The 18,571-nt window shown below is 40.1% G+C and overlaps 3 protein-coding genes across 6 annotated transcripts in view; 1 reads left to right on the top strand and 2 right to left on the bottom strand.

Annotated features, from left to right (window-relative positions):
• Window positions 1-2,436: 2,436 nt before the first annotated feature.
• On the top strand, window positions 2,437-5,116 carry LOC146434046 (complement factor H-related protein 2-like). The gene is made up of 5 exons (XM_085068326.1): window positions 2,437-2,799; window positions 3,363-3,545; window positions 4,244-4,447; window positions 4,699-4,893; window positions 5,039-5,116. The coding sequence occupies exons 1-5, from the start codon at window positions 2,739-2,741 to the stop codon at window positions 5,053-5,055; spliced, it is 660 nt and encodes a 219-aa protein (XP_084924452.1). The 5' UTR covers window positions 2,437-2,738; the 3' UTR covers window positions 5,056-5,116.
• Window positions 5,117-6,594: 1,478 nt separating this feature from the next.
• LOC146434045 (coagulation factor XIII B chain-like) lies at window positions 6,595-17,041 on the bottom strand. Of its 2 annotated transcripts, XM_085068323.1 has the most exons (14): window positions 16,954-17,041; window positions 15,510-15,542; window positions 14,226-14,426; window positions 13,623-13,808; window positions 13,003-13,179; window positions 12,693-12,869; window positions 11,986-12,162; window positions 11,557-11,649; window positions 10,653-10,835; window positions 8,985-9,188; window positions 8,434-8,616; window positions 7,506-7,747; window positions 6,998-7,042; window positions 6,595-6,856 (listed from the first exon to the last, which is right to left on the bottom strand). In XM_085068323.1, exons 2-12 carry the CDS (start codon window positions 15,538-15,540, stop codon window positions 7,524-7,526), a joined length of 1,836 nt encoding a protein of 611 aa, XP_084924449.1. In that variant the 5' UTR covers window positions 15,541-15,542; window positions 16,954-17,041; the 3' UTR covers window positions 6,595-6,856; window positions 6,998-7,042; window positions 7,506-7,523. The 2 variants fall into 2 exon arrangements, with proteins under 2 accessions (XP_084924449.1, XP_084924451.1); XM_085068325.1 differs by lacking the exons at window positions 15,510-15,542; window positions 16,954-17,041 and having other exon boundaries at window positions 13,003-13,177; window positions 14,226-14,365.
• The window catches only part of ASPM (assembly factor for spindle microtubules), a 28,257-nt gene continuing 23,971 nt past the window's right edge, over window positions 14,286-18,571 (bottom strand). Inside the window, exons 26-30 of one of the 3 annotated variants that reach the window (XM_085068316.1) lie at window positions 18,263-18,417; window positions 17,557-17,733; window positions 17,141-17,313; window positions 16,954-17,062; window positions 14,286-14,426 (exon numbers count right to left, since the gene is read on the bottom strand). In XM_085068316.1, the coding sequence (XP_084924442.1) occupies window positions 16,957-17,062; window positions 17,141-17,313; window positions 17,557-17,733; window positions 18,263-18,417 (611 nt within the window). In that variant the 3' untranslated portion in view covers window positions 14,286-14,426; window positions 16,954-16,956. Of the gene's footprint in view, window positions 14,427-15,506; window positions 15,608-16,733; window positions 17,063-17,140; window positions 17,314-17,556; window positions 17,734-18,262; window positions 18,418-18,571 lie in introns of those variants that run through there. The other 2 variants (XM_085068317.1, XM_085068314.1) reach the window with 2 other exon arrangements.

The following is an 18,571-nucleotide window of genomic DNA, read 5'->3' as shown; positions in this document are numbered from 1 at the left end:
GATTTGGTTTAAACAAAGTAAACTGAGTAGTTTTTCCCTGTCACACCCTTGGGTTGTGATTGTAGCTGTTACATGATGTGTAATGTGTAATTCTGAGTCACAGAAGTTGTGTGCCAGTGGGAGAAGAGACAAATGTTGACTATGCAAAGATCATCTCACCTTTAATACAGTGGGATAGGACATTTTCATGGCAATTGTTAGGCAAAGCAGTGGCTGCTGCTAGAATTGTGTGTGCTCTCATGAGGTCATTAAACTCAGGTGTGACAGGAGCTTGCTGTTAGAAATGCTGAATTGATTCTGGTCAGAGATGCTATTTCAGCCATGGCTAATTAAGCTCCAATTACTGGTCATCCTTAGTCCCCTATGGAATTCATTGACTCCCTCAGATTTGTCTTCCTAACACAAAGTGGCTTCCAAACACTGCTCTCAAAATTACTGAGGTTTGAACAAACACTCTGAACTTGCATGTTAAGCCTCCTTGTTAACTGATGGACTAATAAAAGCCTGAGTAACTTATTCTGACCTCACACTCACTCTGCTTTTTGGAGGAGTTTTGGGCATTATCACTTCCTTCCAAGCTGTACCGCCCTATGATTGGACTTGCAGTTTTGCTTGTACAGGGAATATGTGGTGATATTTTGGCACTCTGGCTGTGTCCACTGCAATATTTGAGTGCAGTCACAACAGTTAGATAACATCCAGCTGTCTTTCATTGCATAACTACTTAGATGTTTCTGCTTTTCTCATGAGTAGGAGGTAAGCTCTAGAGATGAGGGTTTTTCTCCTTGCCTTAGAGGTCCTGAGGAATGGTTTGTCCGTGTGCTCTGCTTTGTTAGAGGCTGGAGGTGGCTAAACAGAGTGAGACAGAATTCAAGACATTAGATTTTGAACTGCTAGCCCATGGAAGTGGTGAGGTAGGATAGAAAGTTTCAGTTCCTGATTCTATTTCCATTGGGCTTGGGTAAGTTTAGTCAATGACTTAAGAAGATCCCAAACCCAGGACTGGGAAGGACTGAGTCTGGTCCCTTGCTCTGGGATTGAAGATGGTTTCTTTGTGTAGGCCTATGTTTATATCCATGTGGTTTTGCATGCTGATGTTATCTTCTAGCTGAAATAGCTCTAGCAATGCCTGTATTTATAGGGAGCAGCCAGGAAATTTATGGTACCATTGCAGTTCCAGCTTGGGTTCAGCTGTACCTGGAAGTATCTTTGACTGTGTTTCAAGCCCATAATTTTTTGAAAATGGTTGAATAACTGAAAAGTAGTTTGGCAAGACCTGAACCAGTTTGAACTTCGTGACATTAGACAATTCAGTATTTAAAACTGGAGAAATTGCAGCTTTGACAGGTGCATGAAAGATCCATTTACTGATAAGATGTGCAGCAGTAACTGCAAACTGGATGCAGATCTATCATCCAGGGTCATGGAGCAGGGTGAGAGTTCATTCTCCATATGAGTCATTTGTCTAGGGGAAGGGAAAGGAGGAGCCATTATGCTCTCTGGAGTAATTTCTGTAGAAGAAACGGCTGAATGCCAGTTTTACTAAGATAATTTCTTAGAATTGGTGACTGAAAACACAGCCCAAATTAAAAAAAAAAAAAAAAGAAATTCCACGTGCATTTTAAGAAGAGGAAAACATTTTAACTGCCTAAAATTGCTGTGGCATTGATGTTGGATTTGAGATCTGTTCTGTAGACACACTAGTTGTTGTCTCCAGCAGCACACCAACTAAGCTGGTGGTTTTGAAGGGTGTGTTATGTGGCTTTTGGGAACATACACAGCATGGATCTGTGGGCATCTGGCCTGCAGCTCTTGCATGTCCATCTCCTGTGAGCTCTTTGGACTATTAATTTGTTTCCCTAATTCTCAGTCTCAAACACTTCTCTTCATCTGATACACATTTCCACGGGAGAGCACTTGTAAATCCAAGACATTTCATGAAACTCTGAGACTGTAAGATTGGTGCTTCCATGAATCCATGAGAAGTTCCTCTCTTGGCCCAGTTTGCCTTGGAATTCTTTTTGCATAATCTTTACATTTTTCTTTGGAAAGTTCATTATCTGTCTTACAATCCCTTCATTCACATCTCCACCTTTTCAATTCTCATGTGATACTGAAACAAGTGCTTCAACATCACTGGGTTTATTTAATCAAGAATTTGGCCAAATCCATTCCCTCTGCTCTGGGTGGTTGGTTGTCTTAGATAAGAACCAGTGAGTGACCAGTGAGTCACTTTGTATTTTTCCCTGCTTTTGATTTTGATTGTTTGCAACATCCATCTTGAATTTTATGTATAGAGAAGTTCATTTTTCCACACACTTAACATGCATTTGTTTTCTAACTAAGCATGCAATACACAAGGAATTGCAAAATTATTTATTTGTAAAACTTAGATATCAAAAGATGTAACTTTGTATGAGTATGGAAGGGATAAATATATTTTTTTAAAAGTGTGATGTAAAACCAAGCAAACCACAGGGAAAGGAATGTGTTGGCCTGAATTGTCAAGCATTTGTTTATTTATTCATTTGGCAAGGCTTAGAGTGGACATTAAAAAAAGAAGAACCACTTGTGTGTTGCAAGAGGTTTAGGGGAAGTGACTGCTGAAATCAGAGTATAAATGTTTTGCAAGGTCAGTCCCTGGACCAGTTCAGTAAAAGAGGAGTAGAAATAACACACAGTAATAAAAAAGTAGGTTACAATACTGGATGTGTTTGTTGGGCTTCTGACTCTCTAGAATGTCGTTCCTGGGCTATGCAGCTCTGCTCTTGTGTTGGATGCATTGTGCTGCACAAAGAGGTAAGTTTTGATATGGGGAAAACCCCAAACTCCAATATCTTAAAGTGTATGTGAAGATGGTAACTAAAGCAATATGTAAGTGCATTGTAGCCTTTTGTCATGAACTGCTGACAACAGTAACTGAGATTTCTTCTGGCAGCATTAAGCACTGTTAGTACTCGGTAGCCTGTCATAGGTATTGTTCACCTATTTCTTTGGATAAATACTGCTGGAAGTAATCTGTTGGCCACCTTTTTTAATGGTTGCCATCACTGTAAACTAGAGCCAGACAACTGATTTCTTTATTCATTTTGTTTGGTAATCATTCTAACATTTACTGCTCGTAAGCACTTGGTAGATTAAAATACAAACTGTTCTGTAAATGTGCATTTATTTCTGTCTGGAATAATCTGAGAAAGACAAATCATTACTGTATTGACTGAAAAGCTTGTATCTTTTGACTGACTAACCTGTGATGTTTCCTGTTTCTCTGTTCAATGTATTTTTCAATATAGCATGGGTAGTATTTCTGACAAACCACCTCTGCAGTCACAGTTCCTCTCTGACTGGGAAATTTCTTTCAGGAGAAGCTGGGAGATGTGGCAGACCTCCAGCTATTCAAAATGGAGATTTTCTTGGCTTAGCCAAGAAAAAATATCAACAAGGTGATACTGTGGAATACCAATGCCAAAATTTCTATACCTTGGAAGGATCTCGGACAATCACCTGTAGTAATGGGCAGTGGACAAGCCCCCCAGTTTGCCTAGGTAGGTGGAAGCATGTGCTGGGTGGCCAAAGGCTGTGTGACTGCTCTTGTCTTCTTCTCAGAGCCTGAGGGCAGCACTGGGGCAGCAGTACTGCTGCTGGGGCCATGGTGCTGGCAGGGCAGAAGGACAGTGAGTCCACCTTCTGTCCCAATGGAGTTTCTTCCTACAATCAGCTTGTGAAGTCCCCTGTGCTGCCAACACAAGGAGGGCAGTTGGCTGAACCCTGCTCCCTGAGGGGATCTCCATCACTGTGCAGAGCTCCTGAGTGCTCCCAAGCTGGGGACACTGCTGCACCCAGCAGGCTGTGAGCCAGGAGGATGGGTCTGCATGAGTGGCAGTGCTGGGCACATCCAGGCTTGCCTCCATGATGAGAAAACAAATTTGGAGAAGTACTGAGCAGAAGGGAAGGAGGGGTCTCAAAAACGAGATGGGAAGTTCATGGGTGCCTGGTGTCTTCCCCAGCTGTGCTTCATTCTTGCCCTGTGTGACTGCAGTGTGACAAGGCTTCTCCAGGGTTGGGGTTTTTTTCCCCTTTGGCTTGCATGGGAATGTCTTTTCTGTTGCAAGTAACAGAGGGTCAGAGCAAATACTTGGAAGTATTTTTTGATGTGAAGAACTTCTGTAGGCTCTAGGGACAAACCAGTTACCTCTGGTGTGTCTGTGTGAAATGCTAACACTCTTCTCTTTACTTTTTCAAGTGCCCTGTACAGCATCAGAAGAAGACATGGACAGAAATAATATTCAACTGAGATGGGATCCAACAAAACCCAAGCTGTACACCACATCAGGAGACATCATTGAATTTGATTGTAAACTGGGATATATAAAAGACCCAAGTACTCCCAACTTCAGAGTACAGTGTGTGGAGGGGACATTGGAGTACCCACGGTGCACACAGGGAAGTAAGTCATTCCTTCTTCAGCTTAGCTGCTCTCTTGTTGTACTTTAGTGCTGAAAGGGAGCAGAAAGCCTTTGCCTTTCCTGGGGGAGCCTCCTGGAAGCTGCAGGCATGGAGGGACACTGACCCCAAGAAGTCATTGCCCAGCACAGCTGACCTGGCAAGACTGCTGGGGAAAGGACACTCAGGGGGTGCCAACAGAGCATCACTTGTCCAGTGTGAGACCTACAGGCAATAACACAAGTATTTTTGCAGGGAGCTGTGCCCTGGATAGGAACACTATGGAAAGGAACCATATTCAGTTACAGCCATCCAGCCCCTCAAGCCCCTTCTATCACTCAGGGGATCCTGTTTACTTTGAGTGCAAGCCCTGGTCCTGGCGGGTGTCTGAGTCGAGCAGATTCAGAGCACATTGTCTGGATGGAGTGATCACATATCCAGTGTGTCGAGGTAAGTGTTTGCTGCCAAAGACACACAGCAGGGTTTGCAGGAGGCAGTTCTGCTGAAACTGCCTGGCCACTGCTCTGAGGAGTCCCTGTGGAGAGGCAGGATTGGTGTTGATGCCTTTTCCCTTTTTTTTTTTCTCTTTACACAGATATGTGGTTTTTTTAAAAAAAGGAAATGGCATGAGGAAGCCCTGCAGTGCAACTGAAAGAGCGCTCAACCAACTCAGCCCTCAACAGTGGTTTGAGCTCAACTTCTGGTATTTTGCAGTTTGCTGTGCTTTGCTTGCAGCTTAGCCAATGTTCTGTCTTGGAATTTGTTTTTATTCCTAGATGACTGTGGTTGCATATTATCCTCATGAGATCTAGTTCTGTAAATGGATTTACATTTTATCCATTCTATACTGATCTCACTGTTACTTTTATTAACAATTGTGCCCTGAACACAGGCTGCCTTTAGGGGCATACTGAGAGAGGAATTAAAGCTGACAGCTACTTTGATTATCAGCACATAGAGCGTGTTTGGCCTTGTCTATCCCTACATTCTTCTCCATGCACTTGCTTGGAAATGAGCCTGGGCTGAGTGTCCTGAGTGCCTGAGCAGAAAGAGCAAGGAGTGGAGTCTCCTTTGAACAACTCAAGGAAGTCTCTAGCCAGAAGCTGTTCTTCTGGGGACTGGAGCCAGACATTGCCTGCAAAGGCAAGCTGCTGGGGTGCAGATAACTGGGGTTTCTAGGTGAGGGTGTGGACTTTGTGCTGGGCCAGGTCCTGGATGGGCCAGGCTGTGGCACCCCCAGCCCCATCTGCCCTTCACAAACAAGGAGCAAGTGCCTGTGGAAATCAGTGGCAGCCTGGCTGTGCTAACCCTGTACTGATGCAGTTCATGATTCAGAGGGGACAGAGCAAAGTACCAGAGTACAAGTCATGCACCTTAGAAGAGCAGATTTTGACTTATTTAGGAAAATAGTAGCTGTGATTGCTTGGGAAGCATAGGAGTCCAGAAAAGCTTATAGGTTGTGAAGCACAGAATCCTGTGCACAAGGTTACTCAATTCTCATCTTCAGCAGGAAAATCACAGCTAAAAGGACTGGGTTATCTCATCTGGCATCTCTTCAGAGATCTCTGAAGGAGAAATCAGTGTACAGCAGCTTGAAGCAAAAACAGGCTCCAAGGTGAGCTGTCCATGGCACTGATGTGGCATTTATGGATGATGTTAGGAAAGCTGCAGCTCACCTAGAGTGGCACTTGCAAGGGACAGCAAGGTCACAAGAAGATATTCCATTACTGCACCAGGATTAAAATAATGAACAGGAAAATAGGGCACATCCCTAAAAGAGGGAAAGTGATTGAGTGGCAGCAGCCCCACATCAAGCTCAAGTATTTGATACATTCTTTGCCTGAAACTCCATCAACAAGCTGCTGCCTTCATGTCTGCAATCCCCCTCATCCTGTCCTCTGCTCACAGCCACACAGCCAGGGGTCTGTATACATCCAGAGGAAGTGACAGAGGCTAAATTAATGCTACTTCCAACAGAGGTTCCAGCAAGGCCTTTTCATCCCTTTCCTTCCATTTCACACAGGTTGCTCTGTAAGGAGAAGGGTAGTGCTGTTATATACAGCTTGTAAAGTATTTTTATCAACCTTTTTTCCCACCTGGTTGTTGACTGGGTTTTGATTAAATAAGCAGAATTTGTCTACTCCTGAAGGCTTTCATTTCGTTTTTTTGTTTTATTCATTCGTGTAACACTTGCAATGCCTTAGAAACCCATACAGAGCACCATCCATGCAAGGATTTCACAGACAGATGGAGTTTAGACATAAAAGACAGAAGATACCCTTAGAGTGGCTTTTTTATTAAACCAGACTTTAACAGATGTAAGGCAACCTTGTCCATATTCCTGGATTTTCTTCAGAGCTGTTGTCACACATGTTCAGGGGCAGTGCCTTCAAAGTACCAATATTTAAATGTCCTAGAAAATCACACAAAGTACTAGGATTTTAATACTCTTAAAATATCCTTTCAAAAGTAATAATTACCTACTCCATAAATTGGCATATTTTTAGATTTTAAGTAGCGTTCCAGATCCCGTTAAAGCTTTTTTTCTACTCACTGTTTTATATTGTTCCTGAAGCCTTGGCCTTTAGAGGCTCCTTACCTGTGCAGGCAGACATGAATGCTGTTAAGATGTACAGAGTAACAGACCTGTCCTCCTTCCTCCCTGTGAAATTAGAGCTAAACATGAACTGCAATCTCAGTTGAGCTATGTTCTATATCACAAACCCCCTCATGCTGTGTGTGAGGATCCTGCCAAAGGGCACATGCTCAGCATCTCCTCGTGGCACTTTGCTCATGTCCCACAGATTGTGATGCAGCCTCAGGTTTATCCCTGTAGGCCTTATAAAACTCCTTCCTCTGGATTTTCCCACGGGTATGCCAGTACTGCATGCTGGGCTGCACTGCTCATCCTGTCCCACAAAGGCCTTTCCCTTCCCTCCCTCTCCAGCTCTGGCCCAGCAAGAGCCCTGAGCCCTCATGTCCCAAAGCTGCCTGCAGTGAGCTGGAGAACACCAGGCCACCCTCCTGGAGCTGTTGATAGCAGATAAAGAACAGGCACATACCTTCCCTAGAGGCTTTCCTCAAGTCCATGCTTGTCCTCCTCTTTCAACACACCTTGGATATGTCAGCTGCCCTCTCTTACACTGCACTTGAAATAAAGTTCTGCCAGATTCTGCTCCAAAATGGTTCTGTTTGCAGTAAAATCCAACATAATCCATGTGGTAAAAGTGAACTTGATCTGCATAGAATGCTTGCAGCAGCACATTATTTTTCTCCATTTCCGTTTTGGACAAAGTACATGGCTCTAAAAATGAGAGACTTAATCAGTGTTAATCAATTGATTCCCTTTGGGATAGAGTATTTGGAACAGGCTACACTAAATCTCTAAATTATTTCCCATTCTCTTGTTACACTGCAGGCATATTACAGTTAAGGAAATTTTTTAAAAAGCCAGATGAGCTGTACCTGCTTGTATTAAACTTCATCTCTCACTGAAGAAACTGAAATTGAGATTTAAAAGTTCCAGCTGACAATATTCCATTTATAAATTTTAAGATCAGGATTTAGAGAGAATTGGGGTTGTTCAGCCTGCTGGAAAGGAGGATCCTCATTTCCCCCTTCCAGAGCCTAAAAGGGGTTTATAAGAAAGATGAAGACAGACATTTAGTATGGCCTGTAGCAACAGGACAGGAGGTAATGGTTTTAAACAAGAGAGAATAGATTCAGCCTAGACATAAGGAAGGCATTCCCACCAAGGAGGGTGGTAAAACACTGCAACAGTTTTTCCAGGAAGGCAGTGGTTGCCCCACTCCCCTGGGAACATCCAAGGTCAGGCTGGACAGGGCTCTGAGCAGCCTGATGTAGCTGCAGATGTCCCTGCTCCTTGCAGGTTGGACCAGATGGCCTTTGCAGGTCACCTCCAAGCTGTTCCTGGAGGCTATGGATGAGAGAGAGAAATAAGTGCTTATTCATCTCATTTATCACACCTACCTATACAAACTGGTGGCAAAGTCCACTGTCCTTCAGAGCAGTAGATTCTCTCTGAGCCTTCCAAGAAATGATAGTCAGAGCAAATATACTGAACTGAAGAACCACTGTCATACTGGGGCAGTGCTGGGAGAGTAAGAGCTCCGTTTGCAATAGATGGTGGAGAGCCACATCTCTCTGTAGCAGCTGCAAGAACAATGAAAACATTTGAGAACCACTCAGCATAAGAAACAAACCAATTGGCAGCTTTATCATCAATTCAATGAACACAAAGGCTTTCTTTTTGCAGCTCTCTCTACAGAGCTTTCTGTTTCCTGGCCTTGGGGAAGAGCTTCCCCTTCCTTTCTGCAGCCTTGCCCATCAAAGGAAGATGTATCACTTTCCATGCTTGGACAGATTAAACCATAGAGTTGCCTTGTGCACCTGTATTGTTGAAGCCTAAACACTGATTATTTACAACAGACTCCAAGCCCACACTAAAAGCACAGCAAATTGTTTCTAAATAGATCTAAGATTGATTAATTAAAAAGGCAACACAAAAATTACTGTTTTACCTTGAATTACACATTTGGGATATTTCAGTCTGCCATGGTCACACTGTGTCCTCCCAGGAGATGGAACAGCAGTCTGGAGAAAATCATATCCCTGTTTGCATTCAAACTCTATGAGATCTCCATGTAGGAAAACCAATTCTTCCCGTCTCCATTTCAATGTTATGTTGTTGCTGTCCGTATCAGTTACATTAAGAGTACATGGTTCTAGGAAACAAAAGTGGATTTTAATAAAAACCCACCTTAAGTGATTTCTCAGCTCCCTTTTGGAGGAGTGACAAAAGAGAAAAAGCCAAGTCACTAGTTCTTTAAATGCTTCTGAATCTTGCAAGACAAAGAACTACAGATGCATAAAAAGATGCAAATGTAAAGAAATGGTCTGAAGCAACACAAGAAAAAAAAAACATGTGGAAAAGGAATGGACACTTTCTGGAAAGTTTCTTAAATCCAAGTACCATGATCACATTGGGGAGTGTAGCCTTCCATTAGATGATTAACCTCGTTAATTTCTGAAATCACTGTTCAACTTCAATAAAACCTGACATGAGGTCACCAACAGAAAAAAGTTTCTACAAATTCCATGAGAATCACTGGCTGATAAAGGCCCTTATTGATGCTTTGCTGAGGGAAAGCAGAGGAGAACTCAGTGACTGGCAGTCTGGTGACAGCTGTGTAACACCAAAGTCATCTGGAATTTTCCTGAAGTTAACAGCACGTGCTCTTTCTGGTCTGATTAGGTGAGGGTTGAAAAGAGGTCTCAGAAAACACGAAAGGATGAGGTTATTTGGATGCTTAGGAGACAAACAATGCTCACAGGAAATGAGATTTCATTATTTCACAGGATTTGTTAAATTTGAGTATTGAGATCCAAAAATGTTGATCAGGACATTTTATTCTACATGAGGTAACTTTTATTCATTTAGAAATATTCAATTAAATCTGAACTAGGTTTTATTTTCATTTTCATGGTAGGGTACAAACTTAAAGGTGAGCCAATTTAACAAAGGATGTTAGTAATATAGAATTATTTCATTAGAGGAAGGAAGGAAAGATAAACAAGCAACTCTTGTTTGTATTCCTGCTAGCATTGGTAATTTTGTAGAGGGAGTTCTATACATTGCTTTGAGCAGCATAAATATGAGCTACATGGAAAAATTAAAAAGTGCAGGCCAAGATGAAACAACAGATATAAAGACACATAATTTAAAGAAAAGGGTGGAGGTTTAAAAACAAAAGTCCAAAAAGTGATTGTTAATTCTTTCTTAATTGCATCTAAAAACTATTCTGGGACTGGTCACACCATTCCTTCTAATCATCTATTGAAAGACAGGAAGAAATTAACTGAATGGACAATATGGAGGAAAGAAATTGAAGAATCCTCCCAGGAAACAGGGATAGCTATATCCTAGCTCACTCAGGAAAACAGAGGTATTAATTTCGTTAATTAACTGGGAATTAATTTAATTGGGTGGTTTTAAGAACATGCCAGAGGACACCAAGCAGGAGAGGCCTGCTAAAAATTTAATTTTGGTTTATCCTCATATTTCTGGGATCTTTATTAACTCAAATAAAAGAGAAAAGATGGTAATGAAAAGAATATTTAGAGGTTCTTTCCAATTTGCCATTTCTGTATCACATATGACAAAACTTGCTTTTTCTCACAAGACTCACCTAAGCAGGTTGGTTGTTCTGTCCAGTTTCCACGATCACAGTAAACAGTGCTGGGCCCATCCAAAAAGTGGTAATGCTGACAACCATATTCTACCGAGGAACCATTTTTGTAGCTTGCCAATAATGGGCCAAGAACACCACCATTTTTAATTACAGGTGGAGAGGCACAGTCTTGCTGCATTTCTAATAGGAGATTGAGAGACAGGAAAATAGATCTTGATTAGATTACAACAACGTTAACACTGGTGGCAGTATTAGACCAATACTAGACTGAGCAAAAAAACTAGCATAAACTAGCATACAAGTACGATTGTATAGCATACAAGTATACGATACAAACATACGATTGTATAGCATACAAGTACCAATATAATTCCTTTTCCAATTTTTCTTCATTTTCACCAACTCTACACTTGCCTTACTGAATTGCTGACATGCATTTCATTTCCCTCTACACTTTACATCTACGTCTACTTTTGACTCTTAGTGGTTTACACCCAATACAGATGAGTTCTTTTTACATGACAAGACCATCTTATTTGTTACTTGAGATGTTTCACCTATGTGTGGCTTGAAATAAACAAAGGAAACCTCACTGGAAGCATTAACCAAAGGAACAATAAAATACTTGTGAATTTGCATGTTCAAATAATATTAAAGGGTACAAAATGACTGAAAGTAAATGCTAATGTATGAAATGAAATTACAAATACAGAGCAGGTGTAATTTAGGAATAAGCAGCAATGGCCTTTCATTAGTTGGCTACAGTGCCATCTGTATGTAGCACATTAAAACATTTTCAAGAATAACAAACTGTCCTGTAGCAAAAGAATAAGAGTAGTTATAAAATGCCTAGAATAGGTTTGGAGAGTCCCTTTTAACTAGAAAAGCAATGATCACCTACTCATATCTTCATTGTGATGTGCTTGGCTTGCCCTTATTTCTGCATCTGCCTCAGGTGGTGGTGGTGCCTCATATTCCCGTTTATTCATAGTTCCTGTAACCACAGCAGAAATTCAGAACCAGTTTTCTCAGAAACAGATCCTTTTAAAGTGCTAAAACATGTAGATAAAACACGATGCATTGTAAAATGTAATAATCCCGGTTTTCCAGGGAAGATGTCAGAGGTGGCAGTTGAATTCTTGCTCAGCCTCTCTCTTTAATCTGGGAACCATGGATTGCCTGCAAAATATGCAGCATTTTGCCTCTCAAGGTTTTTAACAGAGGAAGGCAAACAGTTTTGCAGATACAGAAACTGCGGCTCTCCAGAAAATTACGGCACGGTTTGAAAAATCATCTCTGTTCAGTAGTCAGATTTCATAGAAGCACTAACCAGTACAGATAGAGGGTGATGTCCATTTCCCTCCTTCACACTGGATTTCCTCAGATCCTCTTATTCCCAAGGGCCCGTGACACTGTACATGAACTTTGTCTCCATTACGATATGTTCTTCTGACTGTGTTGACATGGCCATGAGGGAGTGGTGGCAGAGGACATTTCTTTTTCACATCTGAAAATAAAAAATTGCGTATTGTTTTCTTTCTTACCAAAACCACATACACAATGAAGCTCACCATACACAATGCAAGCCTATCACTCAAAAGGCATTTTAGGCTAATCCAGAGTAATTTCTTAATAAAATTTTCTTAATACAATGGGAGACCTGAACAAACGAGTGATTTTGCATCCAATAAATATAAAACTGAGGTACCACATTATTAAGTTTGTGATTACTGGATCCTCAAAACTAGATTTAGGCCTTGTTTTCATCCTCCTGAGCATCTCTACCTTCTCTGCACTCCCCCAAGAAATGTTCCTGCTGTGTAATGAGAACAAATACAAGGCAGGAGTCTAAGCGGTACTAAAGGTTGATTACCCCCTCTCCTGCTACCTTGGGTCCCTGCCCTTTGACTAACATTTGATTTAGATTTGGGCTACAAATCCCATATTTTTATTTTGTATTCATATAGCATTTCTTGAAATAGGGTGCTAGTCTTTTCTCTAAGAATTTGACACAGTAAAACTATAAAAATAGGGTACCTTCACACACTGGAGGGTCTGGATACCACCCAAAGTCATAGCATTGAATTAAGTCAAATCCGGTGACAGAATAATGTTTGTCACAGAAAAAGTGAACTACATCTCCTTCTTCATAGATTTTCTTCACAGGATGGAAACCTCCATGAGCTACTTCACTCAAAGAGGAGCAAGCTATTCCTGGGAAGAAAACACAGCAGTGAAAACCAACTGAGGAAAGCTCCCCACACCACGGCTGCGAACCGCTGATAAAACAAGCCTCTCGGCCAATTTTAATGTGCAGAATAAATCGTTTCAAAGAGAAATGACCTACTGGTGCAGCTGGGCGTCAGGGCCCAGCCGTGTGCCAGGCAGAGCGCAGTCTCAGAGGTGTTCCCTGCCGCGGTGCGATATCCCTCGGCACACGAGTACCGCAGCGTGCTGTTCAGCTGCACCTCCCGCAGGGCTCGCGAGTAACTGCCGTGCGGTAACTCGGGCACTTGGCATGACTCTCCAAGAAATAAAGCACAGGCATAATGTTAGTTGCGCGTTTTGTGTCGAGTAGTCCAAAATTTTTCTTCGATACACGTTAAAAGTGGTTATATCCCGCGCAAAAAATGAATAAGTACAAATGCAGTTGGTTTGCACATGTTTTCTGCTTGTCATTTGGAAAACAACGTTTGTATGGCAATGGATTTTTTTTTTTGAAACAGTGTAATTTCATCTCTACTGATTCGTTTTACATATAATTGTATCTACACAAATGCACAAAACCAGCAGCGTGTGAAATCTGACAATTTCTTCCCCAGAGGTACAGTTGAGAAACTGCTTTAGGAGCACTCAAATGACAACCTGTCACAGGCAGCCTGGCCCTACAGGTACAGCAAGGACAGTGGAACATTATCTAAAACACATCTAAAATAGATTAAAAAGGATAAAAATGCAGAATCCTACCAAGTTTTTTAGTACAGTTTGGTTGGGAGGACCACCCTTGTGGCTGACACTGCACTGTATCCTCAGTACCACCACTTGGGGTGTGGTAGCCTGGATTACATTTGTATTCCAGTTTCTCATGGATTTTGAAGTACATTTCTGTGCTGTAAAAAGAGCCATTTTCCAAAAGAGGCTTGTTGCATTTTCCTGAATTAAAGAAGACAGTTTGGTTAGAAAGAAAGAATATTTTGTTCTCCAGTAAGCAAAAGAAGGGGTGTGTAGCTACAGTGATCTAATCTCTGCTCCAGTCATCAAACCACCAGTAACAACATGGAATACAACCAAGGAATCTAGAGCTAGGGAGACTCAGGAAGTTATACATCTAAAGGAAAACTAAGTTTTCCCAAAATAAGAAAACTGGGCAACTTTCTTATGTTCTTATAAAAAAACCCATAAATGGTTAAAAGCCCTTAAAATATGTATTATTGTAAAAATATTCCCTATGTTAACATATGTAGTCTCAACATAATTGATTGCGCCCTGTACATTTTACCCCTTCTGTTATGCAGCTTCTTTTCCTATGTTGCAGGAAAACCAGCTAGGAGGTGAATAAAGCCAACTCACTGTAGCATTGTGGCACAGGAGACCATCCTTTAGCTGTACAAGTTATTCTTCCATCTTGGGTCCCAGCTTCAGTTGTGTAACCAATCATACAAGAGTAGGAGAGCTTTTTTCCTTTATGCATAGGGAAATAGTGACTTTTGAAAGTGTAGTAGTACAGGGCAAGGTTTCCATTTTCTATATGTGGCAAATCACAAGGTGTATCTGCAAAAAAATAAATGTATTTCCCACTAAAATTTTCAGCTCTGATATTAATGGTTTTGCATTAATTTATTATCAGCTTGACTAATTCAGGCTTTCAAGGAGAACAAAATCCTGAATACTTACAAATATGAAGGGCCTTTTAAGACTTGCCGAAATGAAGATATACTACAATTTTATCAGCTTTTGCTCTTAGAGTTCACAGGAATATCAGCTGTTGAATAAAATCTCCTAATGTGAACTGGTCAACTGATGCAGGACACCTTTATTTTACTGTCTTTTGCCCAGAAGCATGAGCACCTTTTGCTGCACAAACACACTCATGCCTACAGTAAAATCCAGTGACAAGTGTCAGGATAGCTGTGCCATAGCTCTTCAATTCAGAAAATGTTACCAAAAAAGTGGAACAAACAGCCAGGAGGCAATATAGGAGTTAATTTTGCTTAAGAAAGCTTGCTTTAAGAACAGTCAACAGAAAAGAAAGAAGAAATGGAGATGAAGGAAAAAAACAAGCATAATGGCAATTAAAAAAAAAGCCCCAGTAACAGGAGAAAACATTTTTAAAGAGTAGTGCTAAATATGACATTAAATTACTTGGAAAAAACCAAAATAACAAAACCAAACAAAACCAAATGAACAAAACCCCCTAAAGAACAACAAACAGAAGAAATCAATGCTGAAAATAGGGATAGAAAATGCAGGACCACCCCAGATTAACTTCTGCAGGTTCCATTTAACTTCCACTATTTTGCTTTGTAAGAAAGTGAAAACATTTCAATCCCCAAAACACTTCAATATATAAAATGTTTAATAGTACAAAATTCAAGTTGTGTAAGTGCTCAAAACAGCTCAACAACATTTCAAAAGAAATTTCTTCTGAACTAAATCTGAACTTTTCAATATTACAGCTGTGAGGCTTAGATAGGAACAGCAACAGCTGAATCGTGATCATCAGCCATGTCACAACAGAATTGTATTTAAACTTAAAAAGCAGTGTTTACTCAGTAAAGAGAAGAAAGACATTGCACTTAAGTTACCAAGATTGCATATCTAGATTCAATGTACAATATAATTCAGTGTATTTACCTTCTGCAAAGAGTTTGCCTGAACACACCATAACTAGGAAGAAAAAACAGCTTTTAAATCTCATCTTCATTACTGTCTCCATCAACAGTTTCCACCCTCTGTGAAAACTTCCTTTTGTAAATAATTAACTGAATTTTCAAAGGTATTCAACAAATGCCTTAATGTCTATGGTATTTTGTAACAAGTAAATTCACTGAAAAAACTATTTTCACTTATTTTAGTTCTCCAAATACCTTAACACTAGACTAGCAGGATTCTACTTCCATTTGACACACTTTACCATTATAATTTATCATTTTACAGTGAAATCAGGCAACAAGCTTATGGAACAATTTAAACTTACTGATCACTGTTCCCCTCACAACCTCATCAGTCCCAAGTTTAAAGGGCACTCTCTTATCAGATTATTTACCTTGGCTGAAATCAGAGACAAAACACAATTCTCCCTTCCTCCAGCCTACCCCCAGAGTAAACCAGTCAACTGCATTCTGTGGATAGCCATAATTTGGAGTTTCTTACAAGAACACAGCCACTATTATTATATGCCTGAATTGTGCCTCTTCAAGTATGTTTGAATCAAAACCAAAAAAAAAAGCCTTATTTACAATCACCTGAGAGACTAATGGCTACCAGTTGATTTAGCATCATTAGAGATATAATGGTTAAATTTGGGATTGGGAGGCTGTAATTTTACAGTTTGCCTTTTCTTGGTCCTGATCTAGGAAAATGCAGTTCTGAGGCAGAAGAGAACAGAATTACCAGGGATGCTGTGATGAACAGTCTATTCTGCCAGATGAAATGCATGCCTGTATGTATTGCTCACTTGATAGGAAGAAAAAAACCTCACAAATCACCTCTCTTAAAATGTCAGGTCAGAATTTCTAAATTCACCTTTACAACATCCGGTTGGCTCCATCACAATCTCGCAATGTTTCAAAAACAGAGGAATTACTTTTTTTTTTTTCTTGCTGCCATATATGATCCCTCAGGACATTACTAGAAAGTAGACTCAAGCTCCCCAAAACCAGCCAATTTTGAAATCCACAGCCTAAGCCCTCCCTTCCTACACCTCTATAGGTCAGAGAAGAAAACATCACCACATAAACAGCTGGTTTTAATAGAAATCTACAATACCCCATCAGAGTGAAGAATCCCATGGTATTTGTAATATTCACAGTTGTGTGACAACAATACATTACTGCAGCAGTGAAATTTCCAGTAAAATCCAGTGAATTGATTTTATTGTACAATGTCTTTTGGTAGTAGTACAAAATAGGGTTTAAAAACTGTATACAATACAAAGTTACCAAAATGTCAATTGCAATTAAAAAAAAACCAAAAACATTTCCAAGGGTAGTTTGACACTTATTTGCTTTTTTTCAACATAATTTATCCACCTACTACATACATACTGTACAAATACATCTTCCTATACATCATTTACATTTCAGTAGCAGGCAATGCCAAGTGTGTCCATCACCATCACGATTGCTTGCAGAGGATCCACAACTTCCTGCATGTTATCTTTCCTCAAGACCCAGTCTGGCTTAATCCTGTGAAAATATTAGCAGCTGGCATTAAAATCTCACAGTGCCACACCAGAAACAGAAAACTAATTTTTAAGCACTTACCTTGAAACTGTTTTTATTCTTACAGGAGTTACTGGCACAGAGGAACTCCCACCTAAGACAGGGTTTGTTTTCTGCCTCACAAGTGTTCTCTCTGCATCCATCCTGTGTTTCCGAGCTGTGAGTTTATACAGGCTCTGGATACAAGAAACAGTTCTTGGCATGCCTCGGATTTCCTGAGCAAAGGTGAAAACAGCACACACAGTTAATGCTACATGTTCAAAAGCAGCTTAACAAATCAAGAAAATGAGTGTTTTCATCATCTTGGAAACGTGTTTTTTTAAACCAGGGTTTAGTCATAATTAATGTTGCAGCCATAACAGATATGGTAGAGAGGAGGAGGAGAAAAAAAATTACAACCACCACCAAAACATGCAAGAAAAGTATGTTAAATTAAACCCAAAACATTTAAGTCTTACCAAAGCTCTTTTTGAGTCCTTTGCAAGGATGGCCAACAAACAACAGGTCTTTGTGAAAATGCTCCCTCCTTTCTCTGAAACTTTGTCTCCAGCTTTGCCTCTGTACATTTGCAGAAGGTCGAGCAAAGTATCTATAGAATTTTCTGCTTCATAGACTGCTCGAGTAGTTCTTTCATACTGTTGAACAAGAGCGAAGAGAGCTTATACAGACAGATCTTTAAAATATCTTTATTTTAGAGGTCAATAGTTAGAGGTTTGAGGAAAAAAGCAAAGTCCATTACCACCCCTAGAATAAATCTGTAGCTGAGCTGGCATCCAAGCAATAAAAATCACTTCTGCATTCACACTTGTAACAGATTATAAAAAGGTATCTTTTGCTCTTCCCCCTTGTTTAGAAAGCCATAGAACTTGACTTTATATTTAAAATAAATAAATTAGAGTAAGTTCAGAGAAATATAAAAATACCTGTGATATCTTGCAATGTCTTAAAGCCATGAAATAATCTTTTTTTTTTCCAAAAACTAAAACATATTTATTACAAGGTAAATAACTTATTTCAAAATAACAGTAAAAAATCAGAAACTATTTTTATTCCTAACTACTACTTTTGTTGCTTCACATTTATTCAGAAATTTTGTGGATAAACAAGCATTACAATAAAGTAGCTTACTGCTTATAAACCTGCAAAAGAAAATATTCAAGTTACCTTTGAAACATTGAGTAGAACCTGAACTGAGTATCTGATCACATCCATGCATGGAACACTCCGGTTGCAACTTCGAATCAGAACAAAAATACTGAAGATTGCTCTGCTCTGGGCCATATTTTCACAACACAGTGGGGACAGCCTAGTAGCCACCTCTAAAACAATTAAAGAAAAACAAATAGAGTAAAGAAAACTGAAGTTCAAGCAAAATAATTGCAAACCAGGCTTTTCTCTATTTTTAAATAGAAGTGCAAAGTAAAAACTGCAAATATTGATTTAAGCAAGTATTTCTAAAGCAATAGTTTTAAT

This window comes from Lichenostomus cassidix, chromosome 8, assembly GCF_008360975.1.
Source record: "Lichenostomus cassidix isolate B80296 chromosome 8, HeHo_3.0, whole genome shotgun sequence".
Lineage (NCBI taxonomy): Eukaryota > Metazoa > Chordata > Aves > Passeriformes > Meliphagidae > Lichenostomus > Lichenostomus cassidix.
The sequence above is the reverse complement of the archived record's forward strand: the minus strand, read 5'-3'. Positions and strand labels throughout refer to the sequence as shown.